This window comes from Camellia sinensis, chromosome 14, assembly GCF_055761805.1.
Source record: "Camellia sinensis isolate YWXY chromosome 14, ASM5576180v1, whole genome shotgun sequence".
In the NCBI taxonomy this organism is placed as follows: Eukaryota; Viridiplantae; Streptophyta; class Magnoliopsida; order Ericales; family Theaceae; genus Camellia; species Camellia sinensis.
This window is the reverse complement of record NC_138974.1, coordinates 79,253,284-79,277,396: the sequence shown is the minus strand read 5'-3', so window position 1 is coordinate 79,277,396 and position 24,113 is coordinate 79,253,284. Positions and strand designations below refer to the sequence as shown.

Below are 24,113 nucleotides of genomic sequence, written 5' to 3'. Positions count from 1 at the left end.
CGGACTTAATAACTCAAGTTAAAAAGACTACGAACCCAAACAAGTCAAGTGTGTGTTTTTTTTTTTTAATTACTCGTTTATTCTTTTCTGTAACACTAGAAATTATCAATGATGTACACATCACATGCGAGTATCTACCCAATATACCCTTTTCATACAAGTCCACTATGTTTCCCAAATAATATATGCTTATATCACTACTATACTAGCACAAAGTGAACATCAAGTGAAGTGGTGCAATCAAGTGCAGCAAGTACAAACATGAATTGTTTTTATAAAAACCCTTACCCCCAACTGGAAGACAAAATTGTCTTCAATGTAAGCAACTAGAAAGTAGATAGTAAAATGAGAGAGAGAGAGGATCTTACCAGACGGCATAGGTGCACATCCAGCGAGGCAAGAACACACCAAACGCACACACACACTTTTTTTTTTTGAACAGTACATGATAAAAGGAAAAGAAAAATAAAACAAAACAAAAATAAACAAAGAATTAAAACAAAGAAAATACAATGGATATCACTGATTTGGATCCGATGGTGGCAGAAAATGCTGCTCAAATAGGGCATGCATCAGCGTCTGAGTCTCGAACGCCTCATCATGAACCCTAGCACCAAGCTGATCAAACTGCTGCTGGCTCAACTCTCGGTATGCGTAAAAGTCAGTTTGCAGAGATGCAACTGACTGTTGATACCCATCAAAGGCCATTTGCGAGTGATCCCGGTATTCTTGATAGTTTGCCTGGAGATCAACCACAGATTGCTGAATAGCAGCTTAATTATCCAAAAGAGCTTGATATTGCGTCCGTGTGATACGGAATGGCGGTGGCGCTGGGGCTGGTGTCTGGAACATCATTAGGATTGGCTGGGGCATTGGGAAGGAGTAGTGGAGGCTGTAGGCGAGCAATGGTTTGGCACTAGTGGGTTTTACCATAAAGCGTTGGTGGTGGAAGCTGAACCTCATTAAGTTCAAGTGGGTATGTCCCTTGGCCTTTTATGAGTGCAGTGATAAGATTGGCGAAAGGGAGGGCCCATGTAGAATCCCCTCGGGTGTTGTGCAACTTGTCTTCATTAAGGATACGAAAATCTGGTTGAAGATCAAAATAGGGATGTCGACCCAAAACTCGAAGTCAAATCGGTGCAAGGCATGGAGGAAGTCCCCTCACCGCTCTTCCTTATGGCCTAGAGGGATGACATTGTTTTTTAGAACCACATCAAGAAAGATGAGGCGACGTGGTAAGTTAGCCCGCCAGATACTAGTTCGATTGTCATCATCCTGTCGCCCTTCATAAAATTCAGTCACCAGTGCGGGGTCTGTGAGTTCTCGAGTGAACACCGGGAACTGCTCTTTATCGATAGTGTCCATGCAACATTGGAGAACCTCGGTAATGGAAGCTGGTGTGACCACTAACTCCACCCTGTCAACAATGGACAAAAGAGCTCTCGGGGCCTCATCATTGGTGTACATGTTTTGATAAAAGACTCGCACAATGTGACGATACGCCGGTTCAGTGACGGTGCAGATGCCTAGGAGGCCTCGGTCTTTAAGTTGTCGAACACTCCACGTAGTGGGTTGATGGCGCTGGAAGAAGTCCACATGAAATGGTGTGTCATAGGCAATTGGTTTGTTGGCCCAGGTGTCGGTTGGTACATCCCTAGCGGCGATGTTAGCATTATGAGGCAGTTTGGGTGTTTGGCGGGATGATGTAGACATATCTACACAAAATAACATAACCAACACAACCAAAAACGTGGAACTATTATATCAGCACTCATCAATAGCACATGCATACATAAATCTCTCAAAACCTCATTGTCATTACACCACCGGATTACTTTTATTTCAATTTTTTTTTTGTTTTTTTTTTGTTTTAAAGAAAATCAAAATAAAATAAATAACTACCTTAAAGAAAAATAGGCAAACCAAAGTATGAAATAAAAGAAATAAATAATTATGTTAGTAGCGGAAAAGAAAAGAAAAGAAAAGAAATAAAATAAAATAAAAAGACAGAACATACAAATAAAAATAAAAAAACTACTAAACAATTAAACTAACATTTAAATCACTAACTAAACAATTAAAACAAAAATAAAAAAAATCTACTAGCCAATTAAACTAACAAGAACCGCTAACTAAACAATTAAATTAAACTACATTATACAAAAATAGGGTACAACAAGCTAAATTATTATTGGTTTTTTTTTTTTGGGCTGCACGTGTGTTGGAGATGGAACCACTCTAAACAATTAAATTAAACAACTACATTATACAAAAGTAGGGCACAACAAGCTAAATTATTATTGGTCCCCCCCCCATTTTCTTTGTTTAGGTCGCACGTGCGCTGGAGATGGTTGCACGTGCATTGGTCTGTTGGTTCCAGCAGCATTTTTTTTTTGTCTATGAGGATGACAATGATGAACACAATGATGAATAAATCTCAAAAATAACCATTAAACTACTATATGACAAGTGAAAACTAAGAAATCTAACAAAAAGAGGGTGATTACCTTAAAAAAAATAGGAAGAAAAGAAAGGAAGAAGAAGATGTAGATTCGTCAGAAAAAATGGCTACTAGAAGGTTGTCAGTTGAAAAATATGGAGATGCTCCAGTGGAAGGTGGTAGTGAGAAAAAGGGTGAGAGAAAGTTGAAGAAAGAAGGAAGAAGAAATTGGTGATAGTGGGGTATGATGAGTTTGTGGGATTGTGAGGGAGATATATATATATATATATATAGAGAGAGAGAGAGAGAGAGATAGAGAGAGAGAGAGGGAGAAGAAAGAGAAGAGAGGTAAAGAGAGAGCGTGGTGGGAAAGAGATGGTCAAAAAGGGAGTTAGGGTTTGGCTTAAAGATACATATATATATATATTTAGAAATAAAATCTGTAGAAAAACAATATATATATATATATATATATATATATAAATAATAAAAAAAGTGAAATAAAATCAGCAGATTTTTTTTTTGAAGGAATATAAAATAAATAAACAGAAATAAATGAGAAAAGAAAAAAATAAAAAATAAAAATAGATGAATAAATGAATAAATAAATAAAATAAAATAAAATTTGCAGGAATTTTTTCTTTTTGAAGAAATATAAAATAAGTAACTAAAAATACATATTTATTTATTTTGGACCACTCGTGCACCCAAGGGACTGCACGTGCGGTGATTTATGGGCCGCTCTAGTGGCAAAAATGGGCCACTCCTGTGGTGTTGAAGCAGTGTGGTTTTGGGTCTGGGCCGCTGCTCGTATGTGCCATTTTTTTTTTGGGCCGCTCGTGCGCCAATTTGGACCTCACGGACGTTGATTTATTGGCCGCTCCAGCGGGAGAAATTTGCTGCTCCTGCGGCGTTGAAGCAGTGTGCATTTGGGTTGGGCTGCTCGTGCGGCCTAGTATTCCACTCGTGCGCCCATTTCTGGGACCTCTGCTTGTGCGCCTGTGTGGGCTGTTTGTTGTATTTTTTTTTTAATACCAAGGACAACCTAAAACATGCCAAACCAAAATATTTCAACCATTTCTACCTTCATTTCATATCTAAAATAAATATAGCACTTTGAAAATATCGGAATGCTCAACAATGTTATAATTTTCACGCGAAAACCACGGGTACTACTTTTGTCTCTAACAATATTTATAACTTTCCCTATTCTCCAATAGGGTGATAGACTAGGTTGATTCAGTATCTAGAATTGAGGTGCATAAAGCTAACTTGACCTATGGGGCTGCCATACAGAGTTCAAGCTGGGGTGGTTTTGAAGCAATCTCCACACCCCTGGGTATTTAAACCAGACTTTAGTCTCAAAAATTCCAAACCTTTGAGTTCTAGGCTCTGCCATTCAAACTCTAGTTTCCACCGTCTAAGTTGGTCTCCTAGGAACTCACTACAAACACAGTTAGGTGGCTATACCAGACCATCATATGCCGTTCGGGTATGACAAACACCAAAGGAATTACACCTTTAGAGGACTTAAAGTCTCTTAGACTCAAAGCAAGTACTACGGAAGATATATTGGGTCCGTCAAGTGGACAATCTCAATCATCTCCCATTTCTCAATACCATCCACATAGTGTTTTAATCTTTGGACATTGACCTTGAAGGTCGTACTATCTTGTGGATTTTTAATTTCAACCACCCCATGCGGAAAGACTTCTATAACCTCATATGGGCCATCCCACCAAGACCGGAGTTTACCTGGGAACAACTGTAATTTAGCATTGAACAACCACACTTTTTGATGAGGCTCGAAGGACTTGCGAGAAATGTGTTTATCATGAAATGCCTTAGTCCTAGCATTGTAAATTTTGGAGCTGTCATATGCATCATTGCGGAGCTCCTCTAACTCATTAAGTTGGAGTTTCCGGCAGTCACAGGCTTTGGCCATATCAAAATTAAACTTCCTAATGACCCACAAAGCCCAGTGTTCTAACTCAACAAGGAGATGGTATGGTTTCCCGAACACAATCCTATATGGAGACATCTCGATAGGTGTCTTTTATGCAGTGCGATAGGCCCAAAGTGCATCAACTAACCTAGTGGACCAATCTTTCCTATCAGGCCTCACAGTTTTCTCGAGGATGTGTTTAACCTCCCTATTAGAAACCTCTACTTGACCACTAGTCTGGGGATGATAGGGAGTGCTAACTTTGTGAGTGATCATGCATTTGCGCACCAATGCCTCAAAGAATCGGTTACAAAAATGTTGCCACCGTCACTAATTATGGCATGTAGGAACCCAAAATGACAAAAAATGGTCTCATGGAGGAATTTAACCATAACCTTGTGGTTATTCATTCTGGTGGCCATTGGCTCCACCCACTTGGAGGCATAGTCCACAACCGCCAAAATGTGTTCAAATCCAAAAGATGGTGGAAAGGGACCCATAAAGTCGATGCCCCAAACATAAAAAATCTGAACAATCAAAATAGGGGTGATCGGCATCATATCTCACTGTGACATAGAGCCCATGCATTGACAACACTCACACGCTCTATAGAAGTTATGGGCATTTTGAAAATAGAGGGCTAGTAGAATGCACATTGTAAAACCTTGGAGGCCGTTTTTTGCCCACTGAAATGGCCGCCACATGCATGAGAGTGACAAAAGGTAAGAATGCTATGGGTTTCACTCTCAGGCACACAACGCCAAATTACTTGATCCAGACAATACTTGAACAATTCCGGGTTTTCGTAAAAATAGTGCTTGACTTATGAGAAAAATTGGTCTTTGTCTTGCTTAGACCAAGTTTTCAGAATTTGACCAACCACTAAGTAATTCACTATGTGAGCAAACCACCGGGGGGGGGGGTCACGTGTGATACCGCAAGAAGTCGCTCGTCAGGAAATGAGTCGTACAAGGATAAGGGTTCACTCATGTGCTCAATAAAGATTCAGGAGAGATGATCAGCAACTACATTCTCAAATCCCTTTTTGTCCTAGGTTTCTAGGTCAAACTCTTGAAAGAATAGAATCCACCTAATCAACCTAGGTTTGGTCTCTTTCTTTGATAGTAAATACTGTAAAGCGGCATGATCAGTGAAGACTATGACCTTGGAACCTAGGAGATAGGACCGGAATTTATCAAGGGCAAAGACCATAGCTAGCAACGCTTTCTCGGTGGTAGTGTAATTCAATTGAGCATCAGATAGAGTACGACTAGCATAGGATATAACATGGGGCACTTTATTCACCTTTTGGCCCAAGACAATGCTGAGGGCATAATCAAATGCATCGCACATGTTTTCGAAAGGAAGGGACCACTCAGGAGATTGCATGATAGGGACAGTAGAAAGAGCCGCTCGAAGTGTTTCAAATGCTTTCAAATATGCATCATCAAAAATAAAAGGTGCATCCTTAGCAAGTAAACTACACAAAGGACGAGATATTTTACTAAAGTCTTTGATGAACCTACGGTAAAAACCTGCATGCCCTAAGAAAGACCTAACTTGACGCTCAGAAGTGGGTAGAGGAAGGCCTGCAATAAGGTCAACCTTAGCTTTTTCTACCTTTATGCCTTAAGGGGACACAATGTGTCCCAACATTATACCCTCACAAACCATAAAATGGCTCTTTTCCCAACTCAAAATTAGGTTTGTCTCCACATAACAAATAAGGACTTTAGTTAAGTTCTGGAGACATTCCTCAAAAGACAGCCCAAACATGGAGAAGTCATCCATGAAAACCTCTAAAAATTTCTCCACCATGTCAGAAAAAATGGCCATCATACACCGTTGAAAAGTTGTTGGTGCATTACATAGCCTAAAAGGCATGCGCCTATAAGCAAAAGTGCCAAAAGGACATGTGAAGGTGGTCTTTTCTTGGTCAGCGGGGTACACCGAGACTTGATTGTACCCTGAGTATCGATCAAGAAAATAATGAAAACCCTGAACCGCCAACCTTTCAAGAATTTGATCAATAAATGGCAATGGAAAATGGTCATTTCTAGTCATGGAATTTAGTCCCCTATAATTAATGCACACTCGCCACCCAGTAGTGGTTTGTGTGGCGACCAACTCTCTTTGCTCATTCTCAAAAACAGTGATGCCCGATTTCTTAGGCACCACTTGTGTGGGACTCACCCACTTGCTATTCGAGATGGGATATATAATACCCGCATCCAACAATTTTAACACCTCTTTTTTCACCACCTCTTTCATATTGGGATTTAGCCTCCGTTGCATTTCACGAGAAGGTTTGGTGTCCTCCTCTAAATGTATATAATGCATGCACACGGAGGGATCTATCCCTCGCAAATCAACCATTGACCACCCTATAGTACTTCGATGTAACATGAGAACACTCGTTAATTGACTCTCCTGCTCTGCAGTCAAGTTAGATGCAATGATGATAGATAAAGTATCCTTTGGCCTTAAAAAAGCATACTTGAGTGTGGCTGGGAGTGGCTTCAACTCAAGTGTAGGTGGTGTGACAAGAGATGGTATGGCATGCTCTCTAGACAAAGGAGAAAGGGACTCAAACCGAGCTTTCCATGCAGAAAAATCCGCTGTAGAAGAAGAATTAAGTAAGGCATTCACCTCCTCAACTGACCCGTCAATATCAAAATCCTTGAACCCAAAATGAGCCAGACAAGCCTCTAGAGGGTTCTCTACAAGAACGGAGGGTAAAGCCTCATCCACAATCCCATCCACAACATCCACAAATAAACACTCCTCTCTTTCATGGGGTTGTTGGGATGCTTGGAAAACATTGAGTTTCACTTGCACATTCCCAAATGAAACTTCCATAACCCCGGTATGACAATTAATACATATATTAGCCGTAGCCAAGAAAGGTTGACCTAAGATCACTGGGATTTGTTTCCTAGAATTGGCTATCGGTTCCATATCTAAAACCAAAAACTCAACACGAAAATAAAACCTATCGACCGTTACTAGCACATCCTCAATCATGCCACGTGGCACTTTGAGGGACTGGTCAGCCAACTGGAGAGTAATAGTAGTGAGCTTCAACTCGCCAAGCCTGAATTCCTCGTATACAGAGTATGGCAACAAATTGACACTAGCCCTAAATCTAACAAGGCCCTATCAATGAAATGATCCCCTATAATGCATGTAATGGTTGGGCCACTCAAGTCTTTAAGTTTAGGGGGTGTATCACTCAATAAAATGGAGCTTACTTGCTCTGTGAGTATGACCTTTTGGGACACGTGTGTCCTAGATTTACGCTTTTGCATACAAAGTTTCTTTAGAATTTAGTATAGGAGGGTACTTGCTTAATCGCCTCCAACAGAGGGAGTTGATTTTTACCTGTTTAAAGACCTCCATCATTGCTTCCATGGACACCGTCTTCTTATTAAAAGGGAATAGTGTATCAAGGCATTAGAGAAAGGGTGTCTTAGGCACATATGGTGCCTTAGACTCATGTGAAGTACTAGGGACTAAGTCATCCCCCTTAGGCGTCTCTTCCTCACCCTTGCTCTCTTTGGGTTGACCACCGTGATCACCCTTCTTAGCCTTAGTTGCATCAAACGCAACTGGCCGAGGCTCTAAGTCCCTCCCACTTCTCAAGGTAATCTCCGCTTGCACTTGCTCATGGTGCTTTCCATTCCCACCTGACCCCTCTGCCCCGTATTGACCCTTAGGATTGGCCACAGTTTGACTCGGTAATTTTCCCTTCTCTCTCCTATTCATGTTATTAGCCATTTGACCTAATTCGGCCTTTAGCTTGGCAATAGAGTGAGTATGAGAGTAAACTACTGGTGCTAACTCCTTAAGTTCTGAGAGAACTTCCAACACATAAGTCTCAAAGGTAGAGTTACCTTAAGGAACAGGCAGGGGTTGTGGTTGCCGGTAAGGTTGTGGGGGTCGATAAGGTTATGGTGGTCAGTAGGAAGATTGGTTGGCAAAATTATTAAAATTATGCCTTGGTGGTGGAGGATTGTAAGAAGTGCCTTGGGAATGAGGTCTCCATGAAAAATTAGGGTGATTTCTCCATCCCGAATTGTATGTGTTGGAATATGGGTCATTACTCGGTTTGGAGAATCCTTGAGCCACATTCACATGCTCTTGGACTAATTCTGAAAATTATGATACGGAAGGACACTCACTTAAGTCATGAGCAGGGCTCGCACAAATAGCACATGCCTCGTGAAATTGAGGTTGATCTTGTTGTGTAGGGCCATGTCCCGAAACAAACAATTGGCCTATTTTGTGGGACGATGCTTCTACTTGTTAGGTTAACTCTAGGTTTTTCCCTACCTCATAAATGCCCCCTCTTTTCGGGGCTCCAACTATCGGTTACTGGACTTGCCAGGCTGCAGAGGAATGGTGAAGGGAATTATCACTTAAGTTCTCAAATAGTTACCATGCCTCAGCATCATTTTTGGACATGAATGTCCCACAACAAGAAGAATCCACTATTTGGTGGTGAGGCTCAGTTAAGCCATAGTAAAAGGTTTGGACAAGTTGCCAATCAAGCACTTGATGATGGGGACATTGTTGGAGAAAGTCACGAAGTCTTTCCTATGTCTCATGAAATTGCTCGCCATCAATTTGAGCAAAATTGGTGATAGCTCGCCTGAGTTGGTTGGTCTTACCAATGGGAAAGTATTTTTCCAAAAACTTCTGCCATAATTGGTCCCATGTTATGATAGAATTAGCAGGTAAGGAGTTCAGTTAGTGTTTGGCTTTGCCCTTTAATGAAAATGGAAACAAACGCAACATCAGGGCTTCATTGGTGAAGTTCTGGATCCTCACTGTAGAGTAAATTTCCAAAAATTTATGCAGATGTTTGTAAGGGTCATTATGAGCTAGTCCATGGAATGATGGGAGCATTTGGATGGTGCTGGACTTAATCTCATAATGAGCAGCAGTGGTGTTCGGTAACTGAATGCGTGATGATGATGTATATGCAGTGGGTGTGAAGTAATCCTTAAGGGTCCGATTGGGCCCATTTAGGCCATTCGGGTTTGCCATCTCTAATGGCTCGAAGTATGGATATGAATATTCAAGCCTTGGAACACAAGAAGAGGCTCTAAGTTTCCTAAGAGTCCTTTCTAGTTCAAGGTCAAAATTCCTTAATTTAGGCCAATAAGAATGGCGCTCGTGCATACACTATTCACACACACGCAAAAACTAAGTTTCGACTCTTGTGCACTAAGTTATAAAAGCAAAATACCAAAGAAGAAAATACTCACAGCGATTTAACAAAAACACTTTACTTGTCTTGCGGGTGCTTGACGTGTAGACGTTCTCCCCAATTTCCACCTGAGCTCTCTTGTTGTAGCACCTTGGTGCTTTGCTCACAAGTATTTGTTTTTGTATTTTTCTTTAAAGCACTTTGGTGCTGCGGTTTGTTTTTCAAGCTTGGTTGCACTTCGCTCGCATTTTGGTGATAGCTCCACTTGTAAACACTCTGCACACTTAGCAACACTAAAATATAAAATCCTAAACTAAAAATTAGAATAGGAATGTAACTTTAAATTACTCAATTTCGCCAGAAGTCCCTGGCAACGGCGCCAAAATTTTGTTGGTCGTTTCACACACCAATATAAACACTAAACTATACCAATTCTTTTAGAATAATGGCAAGTCTAAGTATCAATCCACAGGGACAATTGTGTAATTAAACTAATTTAATTGCTAACTTCCTAAATTAATTTTGATTAAAAAGATTGAGGGATATTATGACTAAACAAGAATTAAATGAAATTGATAAATTAAGTGCCTGTTTGGCAGAGCTTAATTACAGCTTATTTCAGCTTTCAGCTTAATTTAAGTTATTTTGATGTGTTTAGTTTAGCTTATAGCTTTTTGGAAGTCAGAAATCAGCTTATTCTTTGAGTGGGGCAGGAGATGCTTTAAGAATAAGCTGGAAATCAGCTTAAGCTGAAAGTTATAAGCTATAAGCTGTTGAGGCATAAGCTATAAGCACTTTCCCACAGCTCTACCAAACAGGGCCTAAATTGAAAATTAAACATAGAGTTTGAGATGTTGATTTTTGGGAAAAATCTTAGGGCAAAGAATTCACCACTAAACCACATAAATGAGATTTAACATCGGCCATCAATTGCAATCCGATTTGAAATACCGAATATTTCACAACTACAAGTTTGAAATACTGATCAAGAGGGTTGTTGCATTCAACGTACAGGCACGAATCATCCCGCGTAGCATGAGTCGTTTGCTCTAAACTATGGTAGCAACACGACCCATCTCTCATAGCATGACTCGTCTCATACTTTGAAGATAAACATAAAGAAAACTAATATATGGAAAGCATTAAACAATCACGGAGAGTAAAATACTTGAAGAAATGAAATGAACAGTTATTATAAACTTCTAAATCATCCATACATTTATTCAAACCATTTCACAATCAAATCTTAAGAAAAAATCCTTTTACATGGCTTGGATTTCATCAAAACCCTAGAAAAGAAGAGCCTAGCCACTCATGGAGGAGTGGGAAGAGGTGGAAGAGATGGAAGAGGTGGAAGCCCCCCTGAAAGTTTCCTTTGAAGTTTGAGAATCTCCCTCTTGAAACCCTAGCCTCCCTTTTCCTTCAGATAATTTTCGAACCCTTTTACAACCTCTTGTTCTTCCTTTTATTCCCAGCAGAATGGACTGAAAATTTAACACACGCAACCCTAGGTGGGCCGCATGTGCGATGAGGTGGCTGGCTCGGATTTTTCGCTTCTCGCCCGGAGAATCTGCTTTCGCGCTCTTTTTAATTGAATTTGTGTATTTGCTACGAAATCTGTACAAATGCACAAAACACATCATCTCCACTAAATAAACAAAGTTGAAAGACTATAAATTTAACTTAAGCGACCTCAATATGGTGCCTTTCGGCCCACATCACTTATCAATTGATCCATCCTCTTTTATCTTTCTTCTAAAGATCCACTTACTCCCCAAGGCCTTACTGCCTAGGGATAGATCAACCAACTCCCAAGTATGGTTCTGTAATATGGATTCAATCTCACTCTTAATTGCTTCTTTCCACAAAGGACTTTCTGGTGAAGTCACAGCTTTATGGAAAGTTCGAGGTTCTCCCTCTAATACATAAGTCAAGAAGTCCGAACCATAGGACTTTGAGGTCCTAGCCTTTTTACTCTTTCTTGGTTCATCTACATCCTCAGCTCGATCATCTACTTGATCATCCATGTGATCATCTGCATGATCATCTATGTGATCATTATCACTTCCAACATCTTCCACTTCTTTCATGGAATTCAGAACCCTTTCTTGGAGACGACAAGGAAATACATTTTCAAAGAAAGATGCATTACTTGATTTCATGATAGTATTTTGTGTATATCTGGAATAGCAGACTTAAACACAATAAGTTGTTATGCACTATTATTATGTGCATAGCCAATAAATATACAATCCACTAACTTCGAGCCTATCCGAACCCGCTTGGGTGTAGGCATCGCCATTTTTGCAAGACACCCTTATATTCATAGGTATTTATATGAAGGCTTGTGGCCTTTATACAACTCATATGGAGTCTTGTCCACTCTCTTCCGAGGAATTCTATTAAGAATGTAATTCGTGGAGAGAATCGCTTCCCCCACAAGTTCTGTGGCAACCTAGAAATTATTAACATCGCATTCATAATTTCCTTTAACGTTCTATTCTTTCGCTCAGCAACACCATTTGACTTAGGGGAGTAAGGTGCTCTGGTTTGGGGAATAATCCCAAATTGAGCACAAAGCTCGGCAAATAGGGATTCATACTTACCACCACGGTCATTTCTTAAAGCCTTAATCTTTCGGCTTAGTTGATTCTCAACTTCATTCTTGAAAAGAATAAATTTATCATTCGCCTCATCCTTGCTTTTAATCAACTACATATAATAGTATTTAGTGCAATCATCAACCAAAGTGATGAAGTATTTGTTGCCACCATGTGATTGCATGACTTTCAAGTCACACACATCACTATGCACTAAATCTAAAGGCTCGGTTCTTCTTTCAATAGAATGAAAAGAAGTCATTGTTAGTTTTACTTCTACACAAGTTTCACACTTGTGATTTGGATTAATCTTGAAAGATGGTATGTGATCTAACTTGATTAATCTACGCAAAGAGTCAAAATTTACATGGCCCAGTTGTAGTTCGACTTTTCGTACTCCTTTCAGAAGATGACTAGCCCTACAGTATCAGACTCCCGTAATTCTGAATCTGATCTCACAAGTGCAATGTGAAATAGATAAACACCAAAGAGTTTAAATTCGGCAAATCTTTTGGAAAATCAATTTTGAATCAAAATGCCAAAAATGGATTATTTTTCCAGATATAGAGTCGCTATCTAGATATTTTTAGGAAATTTAGGATACCCATGACTCGTGCCAAAGGCCACGTGTCCGTCATAACCAAGATTGTCTTGGCTCGGGAACTTAGGTACGAGAGGGAAAGGTCATGAATTGAGCACCCCCACTCGCCCGATCAAAGATCGGCCTCTATTAATCATGATGTGATTCTTATTTACATTATATGCTTTTGTTCCGATTTATTAGGCTAACTTACTATGTGATGCGCACACAAGTATAGACTAACTTGCAAAAATTGGAACATTTGATTCATGTCTATTTTGAAAAGTGTTTCGAATATGAACCACTTAAAAAGTGATCGCATATGAACATTAATCAAATTGTTCCAATTCAAGCAATTAACCTTCATCCACAGGCGTTCAAACAGTTTATCCTTTAAGCAATTAGCCTCATGGTGAACATACTGGATATGACAACAATCATACTCATGTGATATGATAAAGCGAGTAAAAGCTCACCTAGTACTCCAAGCCAAAATAAACAAAAGAATTGAAAAAAATGCATGATCCTAACAAATGCAATATGACTAATGCAACGCATGAGATATGAAATTACTAGGCTTGGTTACTAACATGGCATATGAATCAATTTGATAGCATGCGGTCTAAGCATGTATTCAAAGAGGCATTTAACTAATGATGCAAGTTAGAATGATGTGTCGAGCCTCAATGCATGCAATATAAGTGGATGCAAACATGAGAGATGCTAAATGAAACATGATGCTTCTAAACTAACCATCATAAGCAGGTAAATAAAAGGGAGAAAGATGTAGGGTTGGAAGACATACACGTTATTCTAACATTTGCGCCCTTACGCAGGAGGATCCGAATAAACTAACTAGCTAAGCTAATTACTACGAATTACAAAACAAATGAAACAATCAACTAAACTAGCTAATTAATTATTACAACAAATTAACTAACTAATTGAACTAGCTAACTAACTAATTAATTAATTACAAATCAAAATGAACTAATTAATTACATGAATATAACATGAAAGAGGTGCTAGTCTAATTACTCCACCTCGGAAAACGAGAAGTGCTCACACATGCACGGATTTCCACCCAAAAAAGGCCACCGTCTTGCTGCTAGATGTCTTTGTTGTACAGTAGAAAATTTGCATTGTTTTTCACCTTAAAACCAACTCTGTTTCATTTCAAAAAAGCTACTGCTGGATTTTGCAAAGGTGCCCAACAGGCTAGAAGTGGTGGCCTGTCGGCCACTAATGCCTAGTTCTTCCTGTTGCAACGGAGAGCAAACAGAGCAAGCATAGGGTATTCTCAAGGGTTGTTTGCACAACGTACCCCTCCTTATCATCAAACAGCTCAAAGGAGTAGTAAACTTGATTCACAAACCATCAATCGGTATAATTTCATTGCATGATGGCCTATGAACCAAAGTGTGCAAGTTCAATAACTGCAACAAATAAGGACTCTGAAACCTCCTCCCTATTATGGATTGATCAATGGAAGTGGTTGACAATGACTCTTGAATCGTTTACATCACTAGCAAGTATGAAACAACTCAAGACTCAATGGGTTCAATTAACATCCGATTGAACCCAAAATTGATTATTATCTTGCATCATTTTAGTCCCCATTTTATTACTTCATTTTAATTACCCTTCCATTCTTTAATTCATTAAGTCCAAAGGTGAGCTTTAAATCTGCTAATGAAAAGAAGCATCAAACCAATAGTTGTTTTAGGCATGAGAGAAGTGTCATGTCGTTGGTAATGAACCCCCAAAGGGATTAAACCATTAAGCACAATACCTTAATCTTAAGCTTTAAACAAACAACTACTTTGAAATAACTTTCAAGGAAAAGAAAAAGCCCAGAAACAAGAGAGGTTGCAGAGGTGATTAAATATGAATACAAGTATGAAAAGCTTGAAATAAACACTATCAACTCAAATAGGTTGGTGGCTAAGGTCTAAACCTCCAAACTTATGAGGACCATTACACTACAAGCATGTAATATAAAGCATAAACGACACAATTAACCCAAAATAGTCCTAAAGTAAGCAAAAACAGTGCTGGAATTTAGGTAAAAATAGCTAAAAGATTAAGCTAAAATAATGGAGAATTTAAGCTAGTAAACAAGTCAAAGGAGGGGTGGCTAACCCCTTCATTTTTGGGACCTCAAAACATGATTTTTAGCCTCTAAAAAGATCTGCAATTCAGTGGTAAAAAGATCAAAAAAAGTTGAGAAAAGAATGGGAAACACAAGGGCAAAGGCCGAAAAATCAAGGTTCAAAGAAGGGCTATCAACCCCTCTACCTTTAATGGCCTTAAACCACAAGTTTCAACCCAAAAATACAAGTAATAAACAGTCCAAAAAATAGTAGAAAAGATAGAAAACAACTAGTGTAAAGATGGGAAAAAAGAACTAGAAGATATGCCTCTTGAAGAGGAATGCTTCTTTGGGTTGCAAACCACCAATTTCACACTCTCAAGTGCCCTAAGAGCTCAAATTCAATCTCAAAACCTTATCAAGAAGCTCTCTAGATTTGGTTTAGAGTGTTTAGGCAAAGACTATGCAAGTTGCAAGAGAGAGAGAATTGTAGAGAGAGGAATTTTTCAAAATTTTCTCTTCTAAAATATTTCTCGCTCCTAAATTTTTCTAACCTTAAAAACAAGATGGGAGGTCCTCTATATACATAAATATATGAGCCTTAGTCGAAAATATCTATATAGAGACAGGTGGAGCAATGTGGGAACAATTGACACAAATATCTGTAAAAAATCTGTTTTTTGACACAAGTGGCCGGTAGGCCACTAGTGGGGGACCCTTGGGAGGCCAAAACACTCAAAATGGCCAAATTTTGGACAACGGGCCGGCCACAAAAATCTGCTTCTAGGCCCGGTTTTAAATGGGTATATCTCCCTCATCCAGACTCAGTTTTAGGTCATTATTAAGTCTAAATTGAAGCCCCCGAAGTCTAGTTCCCAATGGTTGTGATCTTACATCGAAATTATAAGTTTGGAAAGAGATATGCCTATTTTAGTGAAGGTTGCTCAGTTTTGTCCTAACGGATTGATGCCTAACTTTTCCCCCAACTAGGTTTTCCCTCTCCTCTTATTTTCCTCAACTCCAAACCTCTAAATAATATATTTTAAAGATTTTTTCAAAGAGTTCACCTCCCTTTTATTTATTTCCACTTAATCCTTACTCGCTTTACCGAAAAGTGCAATATTTAACGAAATGCGAGCCTCGAAACATCGTAGAAATATTTGGAAAAATATTTTGAAAAAGAGGGCTTTAAGGTCTAAAATAGTTTTGGCCAAAATTGGGTGTAAGGTTAGAATTTAGAAGCTCTTCTTGCTGAAGAAATTGAACATTTGCATAACATAACTTTCATCATCGAGTGATCAATCAGTGGCGCCTAAGTCTTAAAGGCGATAAAAAATGAGGTGTCTATAGTTGCCCCTCTTTGACAGAGCTCAGAGTTATGAAGTGACGTGAGTGAATGTCAAAGCCTGAAGACAACCCATTTGATAAGGCCGTAAGACTTGGCTAAACAAACAAAATGCAGATGCAATTGGTTGAACTCGAGGGTTGCCTACGTATCCCTTTGCAAGGAATTAAACCAGCGTAGTTCAAGGGTAGGATGCAAATAATATACAGTGCAACAAAATAATGTAATGATATACAAGGTAACGAAATAATCAAACCACAAGCAGTGCAAAACCACAAAAATACCATAAAGGGATGGAGATGTAAAATCAAACTACGTTTTATAGAAAAGAAGTGGGCACAGCCAAATGACGCCTAATACAGGCTAAGTGCCTACATCTCCAATACTGGCCTCAGTGCAGCATAGATGCTTACACATAACAGAACCATGTTTCAACATAAAAGGGGTGTGAGCACATACATAACTATGTTTTTCGCAGAAAGAGAAAAAGTAATTGGGTGGGATGTTATAAGTGAGGAATGATCTGCTGAGGAAAGATGATGATCCGAAATGCTGAATGCAAGAAAACAAAGTACAATGCAATGGATGCAATGGATAAAGTGTAGGCCGAACCACGTCTTACCTAGAAAAGGTATGGGCACAAAACAAACTACATCTAACACAGAAAAGGTGTTGACACCCTCAATACTGGCCTCAGCGCAGCATGGGTACTTACACATGACAGAACCATGTTTCAACAAAGGAAATGTATGAGCACATGCCAAACTAAGCTTAACATAGAAAGGATGCATGCGATAAAATGGATAATGCAGTAGATATATGTGATAAATTCTATATGCAATACGATAGATGTAATAAATAATAAAATGTGATGTAGTAGCCAGGAAGTGAAAGCACCTTACAAGGGCAATTGACGATGACTCACCTTATGCTGCTGTGGATCTTCCTCTTCTTCTTGGTTGTGCTTCCAAACCATAAGTACTACTTTTCTTCCTGGCCATGATTGCAACTTTCCCTATTCTCCAACAGGGTGACAGACTAGGTTAGTTCAGTATCCAGAATTGAGGCGCATACAAGCTACCTCAACCTATGGGGCTGCCATACAGATTTCAAGCCGAGGATACACCCATGGGTATTTAAACCAGACTTTAGTCTAAAAAATTCCGAACCTTTGTGTTCTAGGCCTCAGCCATTCGAACTCTAGTTTCCATCGTCTCAGTTGATCTCTTAGGAACTCACTACAAACACATGCATGTGGCTATACCTGACTGCTTGAAGTCGTTCGAGCATGACAAACACCAAAGGAATTGCGCCTTTAGAAGATTTAAGGTCTCCTAGACCCAGTGAGTGCACAAGATAGTGCGATGCAAGGGACAAATGTACGAATGCACAAAACAGTGCGATGCAAGATACACAAAACAGTGCGATACAAGATGCACAAAATAGTACAATAAAGGGTGCACAAGATAGTGCGATAGAAGTGCACAAGATAGTGCGATATAGGGTGCATAAGATAGTACTAGGCAAGTTGCACAAGATTGTGCGATTGGGTGAATGCACAAAACAGTGCGATGCAACGGGCACAAAACAGTGCAATACAAGGTGCACAAAACAGTGCAATGTGGGTGGATGCTCAAGATAGTGTGATTCAAAGTGCACAAGATAGTGCGATACGAGATGAATGCACAAAATAGTGCGATGCAGGTGCACAAGACAGTGCGATACATGGTAAATACACAAGACAGTGTGATGCAAGGTGCACAAAACAGTACGATGTGGGATGCACAAAACAGTGCAATGCAAGTGCACAAGACAGTGCGATATAGGGTAAATGTGCAGGATAGCGCAATGCAGGTGCACAAGACAGTGTGAGTGGGGGTGCACAAGATAGTGTGATGTAGGGGTGAATGCACAAGATAGTGCTGTGGAAGGCGCGATGTAGGTTAAATGCACAAAACAGTGACATGCAAGTTTGCACAAAACAGTGCGATATAAGGTGAAATGCACAATATAATGCAATGCAAGGTGCACAAAACAGTGCGATACAGGGTAGAATGCACAAGATAGTGCAATACAAAGTGCACAGGAGAGTGTGATACATGGTGCACAAAATAATGCGATGTAATATGAATGGTATGCAGAGGGAACCGAGTAGTATATATAGTAGTACATCATATACCTTACGAAATGAGTGTAGGGCAACTTGCCATAGCTCATTGAAATGTAACACAAAGAGAGGCAACTTGACAAACAAAGTCAAGAGTAAGAGCAACCAATCACGCAGTTTAACTCAACCAGAGTGTATAAGCATGCAGGCATAATCCAAAGCCAATGTACTAATCAGAGGGAAGCTATCAATCCCAAGAGAGTTTTGAAATGGTTGGGAACAACTTTCGAAAGCTGAATCATATCATAATCATCATGGGAGTGAGCCCCAACCTAATCTAGGGAAAAGTGCCCAACAAGTGGCTCTGAATGGATAGAGATAAAGGTTGGATCCATGCCCCTTGTTCACTTGATGACCTGATTAGATGCACTAAAAATTGCCCCTAGTGTCCAGTCATTGGGCACCAGTCGGGTTCATGCCCCTTGCTCGAATGATGACCAGATCAGATGTACTAAAAATTGCCCCTAGTGTTCAGTCACTGGCCACCTTTTTCAACATTATGCAGGCATGTGTGATGGGGATCTTCAGATCCTGGAGCAGTTGCCAACCAATCAGACTCTTGCTTCTCTTATGACATATTGAGAACTTGCTCCAGTCCCCTCCGAAGTAGTGACAGATTCCTCATATACACTTTGCAATGATCATGAATGCGATGCCCTTTGTATGGGCACTCTCAGCTCGTTCATGAATTCCACACATGGACTTGTTTTCGAGTTTGGAGTGAACATTCGTGTATGGAATTTTGACCATGCCACTCTGTTGAAATTTGAGCGACAGACACACTATGGTGACTTGATGAAGAGCGCTTTTGAGTGATAGACACGTTATAGTGACTCGATGAAGAGTGTACACTGAGACAAACACCAGGCACGACACAACATAACTCACAACTGACCTAAAAGCAGAAAAAGACTCAAGGTAATTGATCATTAATAGTGCCCCTAGCATTACTTTTGTTCTCCGTAGAAATCAATTTCGTGAAACCCGAGTTTCGATTCCTTTTTTGTTGCCCAAGTTAGAGATTCTACTGATAAGTTCAAGTATTGAAAATTTCTCCACTTGTTGATTCAATCTAGTTCTTTCTTACCCAATGTAAGCATGTGATATGCACAACAATCGGTGTAGCTCATGGATTGATGCAAAGCTGATGACGTGAATCGGGCAAGATGATTGGGTTGAGATGAATGAGATAGATATGGTTGAGATCGAACTTCAGTATGAAGTTGCCTACGTATCCTAAAAATGGGAATCAGGTCAATGTATTCATGGCTAAGGTTCATTGGGGTGCTGACACTCTCCTTTTGCGCTCTAACTCTTGCCAAAGTCACCCCTTCGTGGTTTTCAACCTTGCGAGCTATATTTTTTTGATTTCTCATTTTTCATGCTCTAACTTTTGTCTAGGTTGCCCTTTCAGGTTTTCGGCCTAGCGAGCCTCTCAAGGATAGCGTTACTATACTTGTGGTGAATTTCATCAATAGTCATCCTTGCCCTAACACCGGAACTGGCTTCGCCTTAATTTGAGCTTGGTTCTCCATTCTTTTATGCATGTCTTTGTCCTTTCTTTTGCTCCATTTTGAAAGTTGGTTCTTCCTGCAATGTGGTACCTTCCTCGCATTGGCTTTCCCGAATTCAGACAAAAGTTCATTTACTCACAATTGATTGGATTTCATTCCAATGGATGCCTTTGGCTTGATGGTTGATTTCTTTTTTCTTATTTCCTTTTTTCTTCTTCTTTTCTCTTTCTTATTTCTCTTCTTGGTTTCTTTCTTTTTCTTTTTCTTCTTTTTTCTTTTTGGTTTCTTTCCCTTTTTTCTTGGTTTCTTTCTTTTAAAAATAATGAAAACACCAATGGAGAAATTCTATGATTTGTGTGGTCTGAAAGCCACCTTGTTCTTGCCAAAATGATCGCCTAAAGACGAAGAGAATCCCCAGGACAATGTAGAATACTACGCATAATTCTGAACGTATCTTCGCAAGTTTTGCAAAAGAAACAACTTAAAATTTTTGAAAGCATGAATGACTCTGCACCGATAAGTCAGAATTCACTCAAACCATTCGGGGGATCCTTCTCAACACTCGAGTTTATTAACAGAATCTTATTCAAAAAACAAATTCAAAGCCTTTTTCTATTTGTAAAAGGTCACACATGCATCACTATAGGCACTGTGGGAGCCAAAAAATAATATATATAAACTTATTGGGCTAACCCAAATGAGGCATGCCAAGGGGCCAACTATTGGGCTTATTCGGCCCACCCCCATCTATAAAAGGAAGGCAGCTCATGGCATATAGGTATGTGTAGCACGTCCCGCGAGGGACCTCGCTACAGTTCGGACTCGATTTTGTTTACGGTTCTAAATCTGAACCAAAGAGTCCAAATCCGGCAAATCGTTTTGAGAAATAGATTTTTTGAAAAGAAGTGCCAAACATGGACTGCTTTGCCAGATACAGAGTCGCCACCTAAATATTTTAAAATGGGAGAATTTAGGAAACCCTGACTCGGTGCCAAAGGCCACGTGTCCGTCATCACCAAAGTTGCCTCGGCTCGGGAACTTGGGTACGATTGGGAAAGGTCAGCTATGAGCACCCCCTCTCGCCCGATACGAAGTTCAGCCTCTACTAACCATGATATCCGTTTTTAAAAACGTTATGTGTTCTTAAACCAATTATTAGCCTAGCATTACTATGTTATGCGCACAACACACAAGTATAGACTAGATTGCCTAATTTGGAAATAAGCATTGCATATCTGTTTATTTTGGAAAATATTTTGAAATTTGCTACTCGCAAGTAGGCTAAAACACGGATTTCAACGAGTGTTTCCAACTCAGACAATCCAACCTTCACCCACAGGCATTCAAACTGTTTATCACATAAGCATCTAGCCACATGGTAAGCATGCTGTTATGATAGCATTCACACGCGTGCGCTATGCTAAAGCATGAAAATACTTACATCGTACTCCGTGCCAAAACAATAAACTAGTTAGCCAACATGCATGGTCCTAGTTCATGTCAAATTGACTAATGCAACACATACAGGATGCAATTAGAGCAGGCTCGGCTAACCTAAACATGGCATGTGGAATGTAATCAATTGATGCATGTATTCAATTTGGAATTGAAGTACAAGCGCAGTTAGCATGATGTACCGAGCCTGGTGCATGCGAGACAAATGTATGGATGCACGCATGCATAGCATAAGGTATGCTAATTTAAACATGCCCTAATCTACCTTCATAAGCAGGTAAATAAAAGGGAAGAAAGAAGTGGGGGTTGGGAGACATGCACACACTCACCCACACTTATTACAAATTTGCCCTCGCTCGGAGGGACCGAATAAATATTACAGATAATTAACCTACAAGCTAATTAAATATTACAGGCCATCTAATTAGCTAAACAAATTAACTAATCTAGGGAAAGTAGATAAGCTGCCTCGGGAAGAGAGCCCAATGCAATGCATGCTCGGTCCTGCTCGGAAGTGCACTGCCATGCATAGGCTGCCTCTGTTCTCCCTGCTCTGCTCCTCTGAAGACTGCCAAAGTCTCAGAATTGCTTCTCTGGATACTGGGGAATGCCACCGACTGGAAGGAATCATCACCGGCTGTGATCTGGTAGTCATTGGCCAAGAATGCATCCATCGGCCATCGATGGGTTGCCGGTCGGCACTCTATGCAGTCGATCGGCAGAAAGTGCCTGCAGAACCTGCAATTGACAGCAGCAGAGGGCAAGACAGAGCATGGCAATGCAATTCAAGCAATGTATGCACCAATCCTATCCCTTATCATGTGTATGACTCAAAGGGGCAAGGTTCTTGGTTCTCGGACCATCAATCGCGCATTTCCATGCGTGATGGCCCAAAGAATCAAATGTGCATTTTGATATGAAATGCAATGCACATAAACAAACCAATGGGACTCAACCTCTATCACAAGCATTTCAAGAGGCCAAGCATGCATGCAAATGGAATACAATCCTAAGCATGTGAACTAAGGATGCGACATAGGAATGCATGGATGCTACCAACACGCATGCAATGTGTAGTGCCAATGTGCACACATGTGAGGCATACAACAAGTTAGACAACTTGGCAAAGAATGCATGCTAAATGTACTACCACCTAAGAATGTAACAACATACCAAAGGGGCTAAATGTATTACAACATGCAAGGTAAGCATGCTACAACATATAAGAGTGGTCTTAGACTAAGTTAGGTAGCCCTAACTAGGCCCAAAAACAGTGGCCAAAGTGCCCAAAAATGAAGGACTAATGGCATGCAAACATGCATGTATACAAGGACCAACACTTAGGCATAAAGGGACAATTCTCAAGCACACTCAGGAGGATGCAAACATGGACAAATAGCATGCAAGAAAAGCTCTGAAATTATGTTAAAAAAAAATGGTGCCATACCAATTAAACAAAGACAAGCCAAGCATGCAACATGGTCCAAGCATTCAAGGCAAGCTAATGTAGTATTTGACCACACTTAACAAGAACAAACATGGCATGAATTTAATGACCAAAAACAGAGTTTTAGCACATAAAACAAAGCTCAAAAGACCACTTAGATGGCATCGAAATGGCTTGAATTCAAAAGCATGCACAAATGCACTTTCAAGGAGCATACAACACAAGCTCATAAGGCATCAAGGAGGCATCCAAGGCAAGCATACAAGCATGCTAAAGGGACTGAAATGATGCTACAAATGGTGCTAAATCGCTGAAATAAAGCAAGTAACACATGCTATACCCTCACATGCTTAAGGCCAACAAGCCAAAATGCAAAGGGGCTATACTAAACATGTCATGGCCGACCAAAACAACTAAGGATAGACCTCTAACATGGCAAAATAAGCACAAAAGCTTCACAAAGCTAGACCTAAAACATGCTCGAACAATGGTTTACAACCTAAGGCATGTTAAGGCCTAAACATGGCATTACAAGGTAGGTATGCTAAGCATGCATGGTGTACCAAAACCAATTAAAAACAGAAGCATATTATGACATAATAAGCACAAAAATCAGCTAAGGCATGGTCAACATGAAGCTTAGCTAGGTGCTCCCTCAAGAGGCCAAAAATGGTCCATTTCAAGGACAACAAGGAGAGGGGGCGGCCCTCTCCTCCCTAGGACCTCAAGGCACCATCCTCACCTCTGAAATCCCTCAAGATTTCAGTGGTAAGGAGGCCCAAATACCAAGGTCCCGGAGCTCACTCAAAATAGCACAAATGGGGCCTCTCAAGGCCTAAGAGGGGTCAAACACCTCCAAACCACAAAACACTATAAACAAACTATTTAGAGGGCCTAAAAACAGAAATTTTTTATATTATACACTAAGCTCAAAAACAGTTCTAAGATAGGCAAAAATGCAATGCAAGAAAGGGGTAAAAAGGGAGAAGATTGTTACCCTTGAAGACCTCTTCAACAATGGTGGACCAGCTGCTCCTCCAAGCTCAAAACCACCCAAGAACCTCAAGAACAACCTCTTAGAACCTCAGTAGCCAAGGGAAGGTGTAACACTATGTGTTTGTGTGCAATAGTAAGACACAAATGCACTTATACACACACAAAGGTAAAAAGAAAGAGAGAAATAGAGATAGGTGAGACACAAACCCTAACCCTAATCCAGAGCTCTCCTCTGTATATTTTCTAACCTTTTTGTCCAACCCTAAAGCCAAGAGAGGAGGGCTCCTCTTATAGAGGAGCCAATCTTGTAAAGCTTACAA

General features: G+C 40.1%; 1 protein-coding gene across 1 annotated transcript; it reads right to left on the bottom strand.

Annotated features, from left to right (window-relative positions):
• Positions 1 to 3,998: 3,998 nt before the first annotated feature.
• Positions 3,999 to 4,481, bottom strand: LOC114272390 (uncharacterized). Its single transcript, XM_028214078.2, has one exon. It carries the CDS (start codon positions 4,479 to 4,481, stop codon positions 3,999 to 4,001), a length of 483 nt encoding a protein of 160 aa, XP_028069879.2.
• Positions 4,482 to 24,113: the final 19,632 nt, after the last annotated feature.

Bases quoted from the DNA above. Each gene is read 5' to 3' on its own strand.
- LOC114272390 (XM_028214078.2), bottom strand. From the start codon at position 4,481: ATGTCTCCATATAGGATTGTGTTCGGGAAACCATACCATCTCCTTGTT.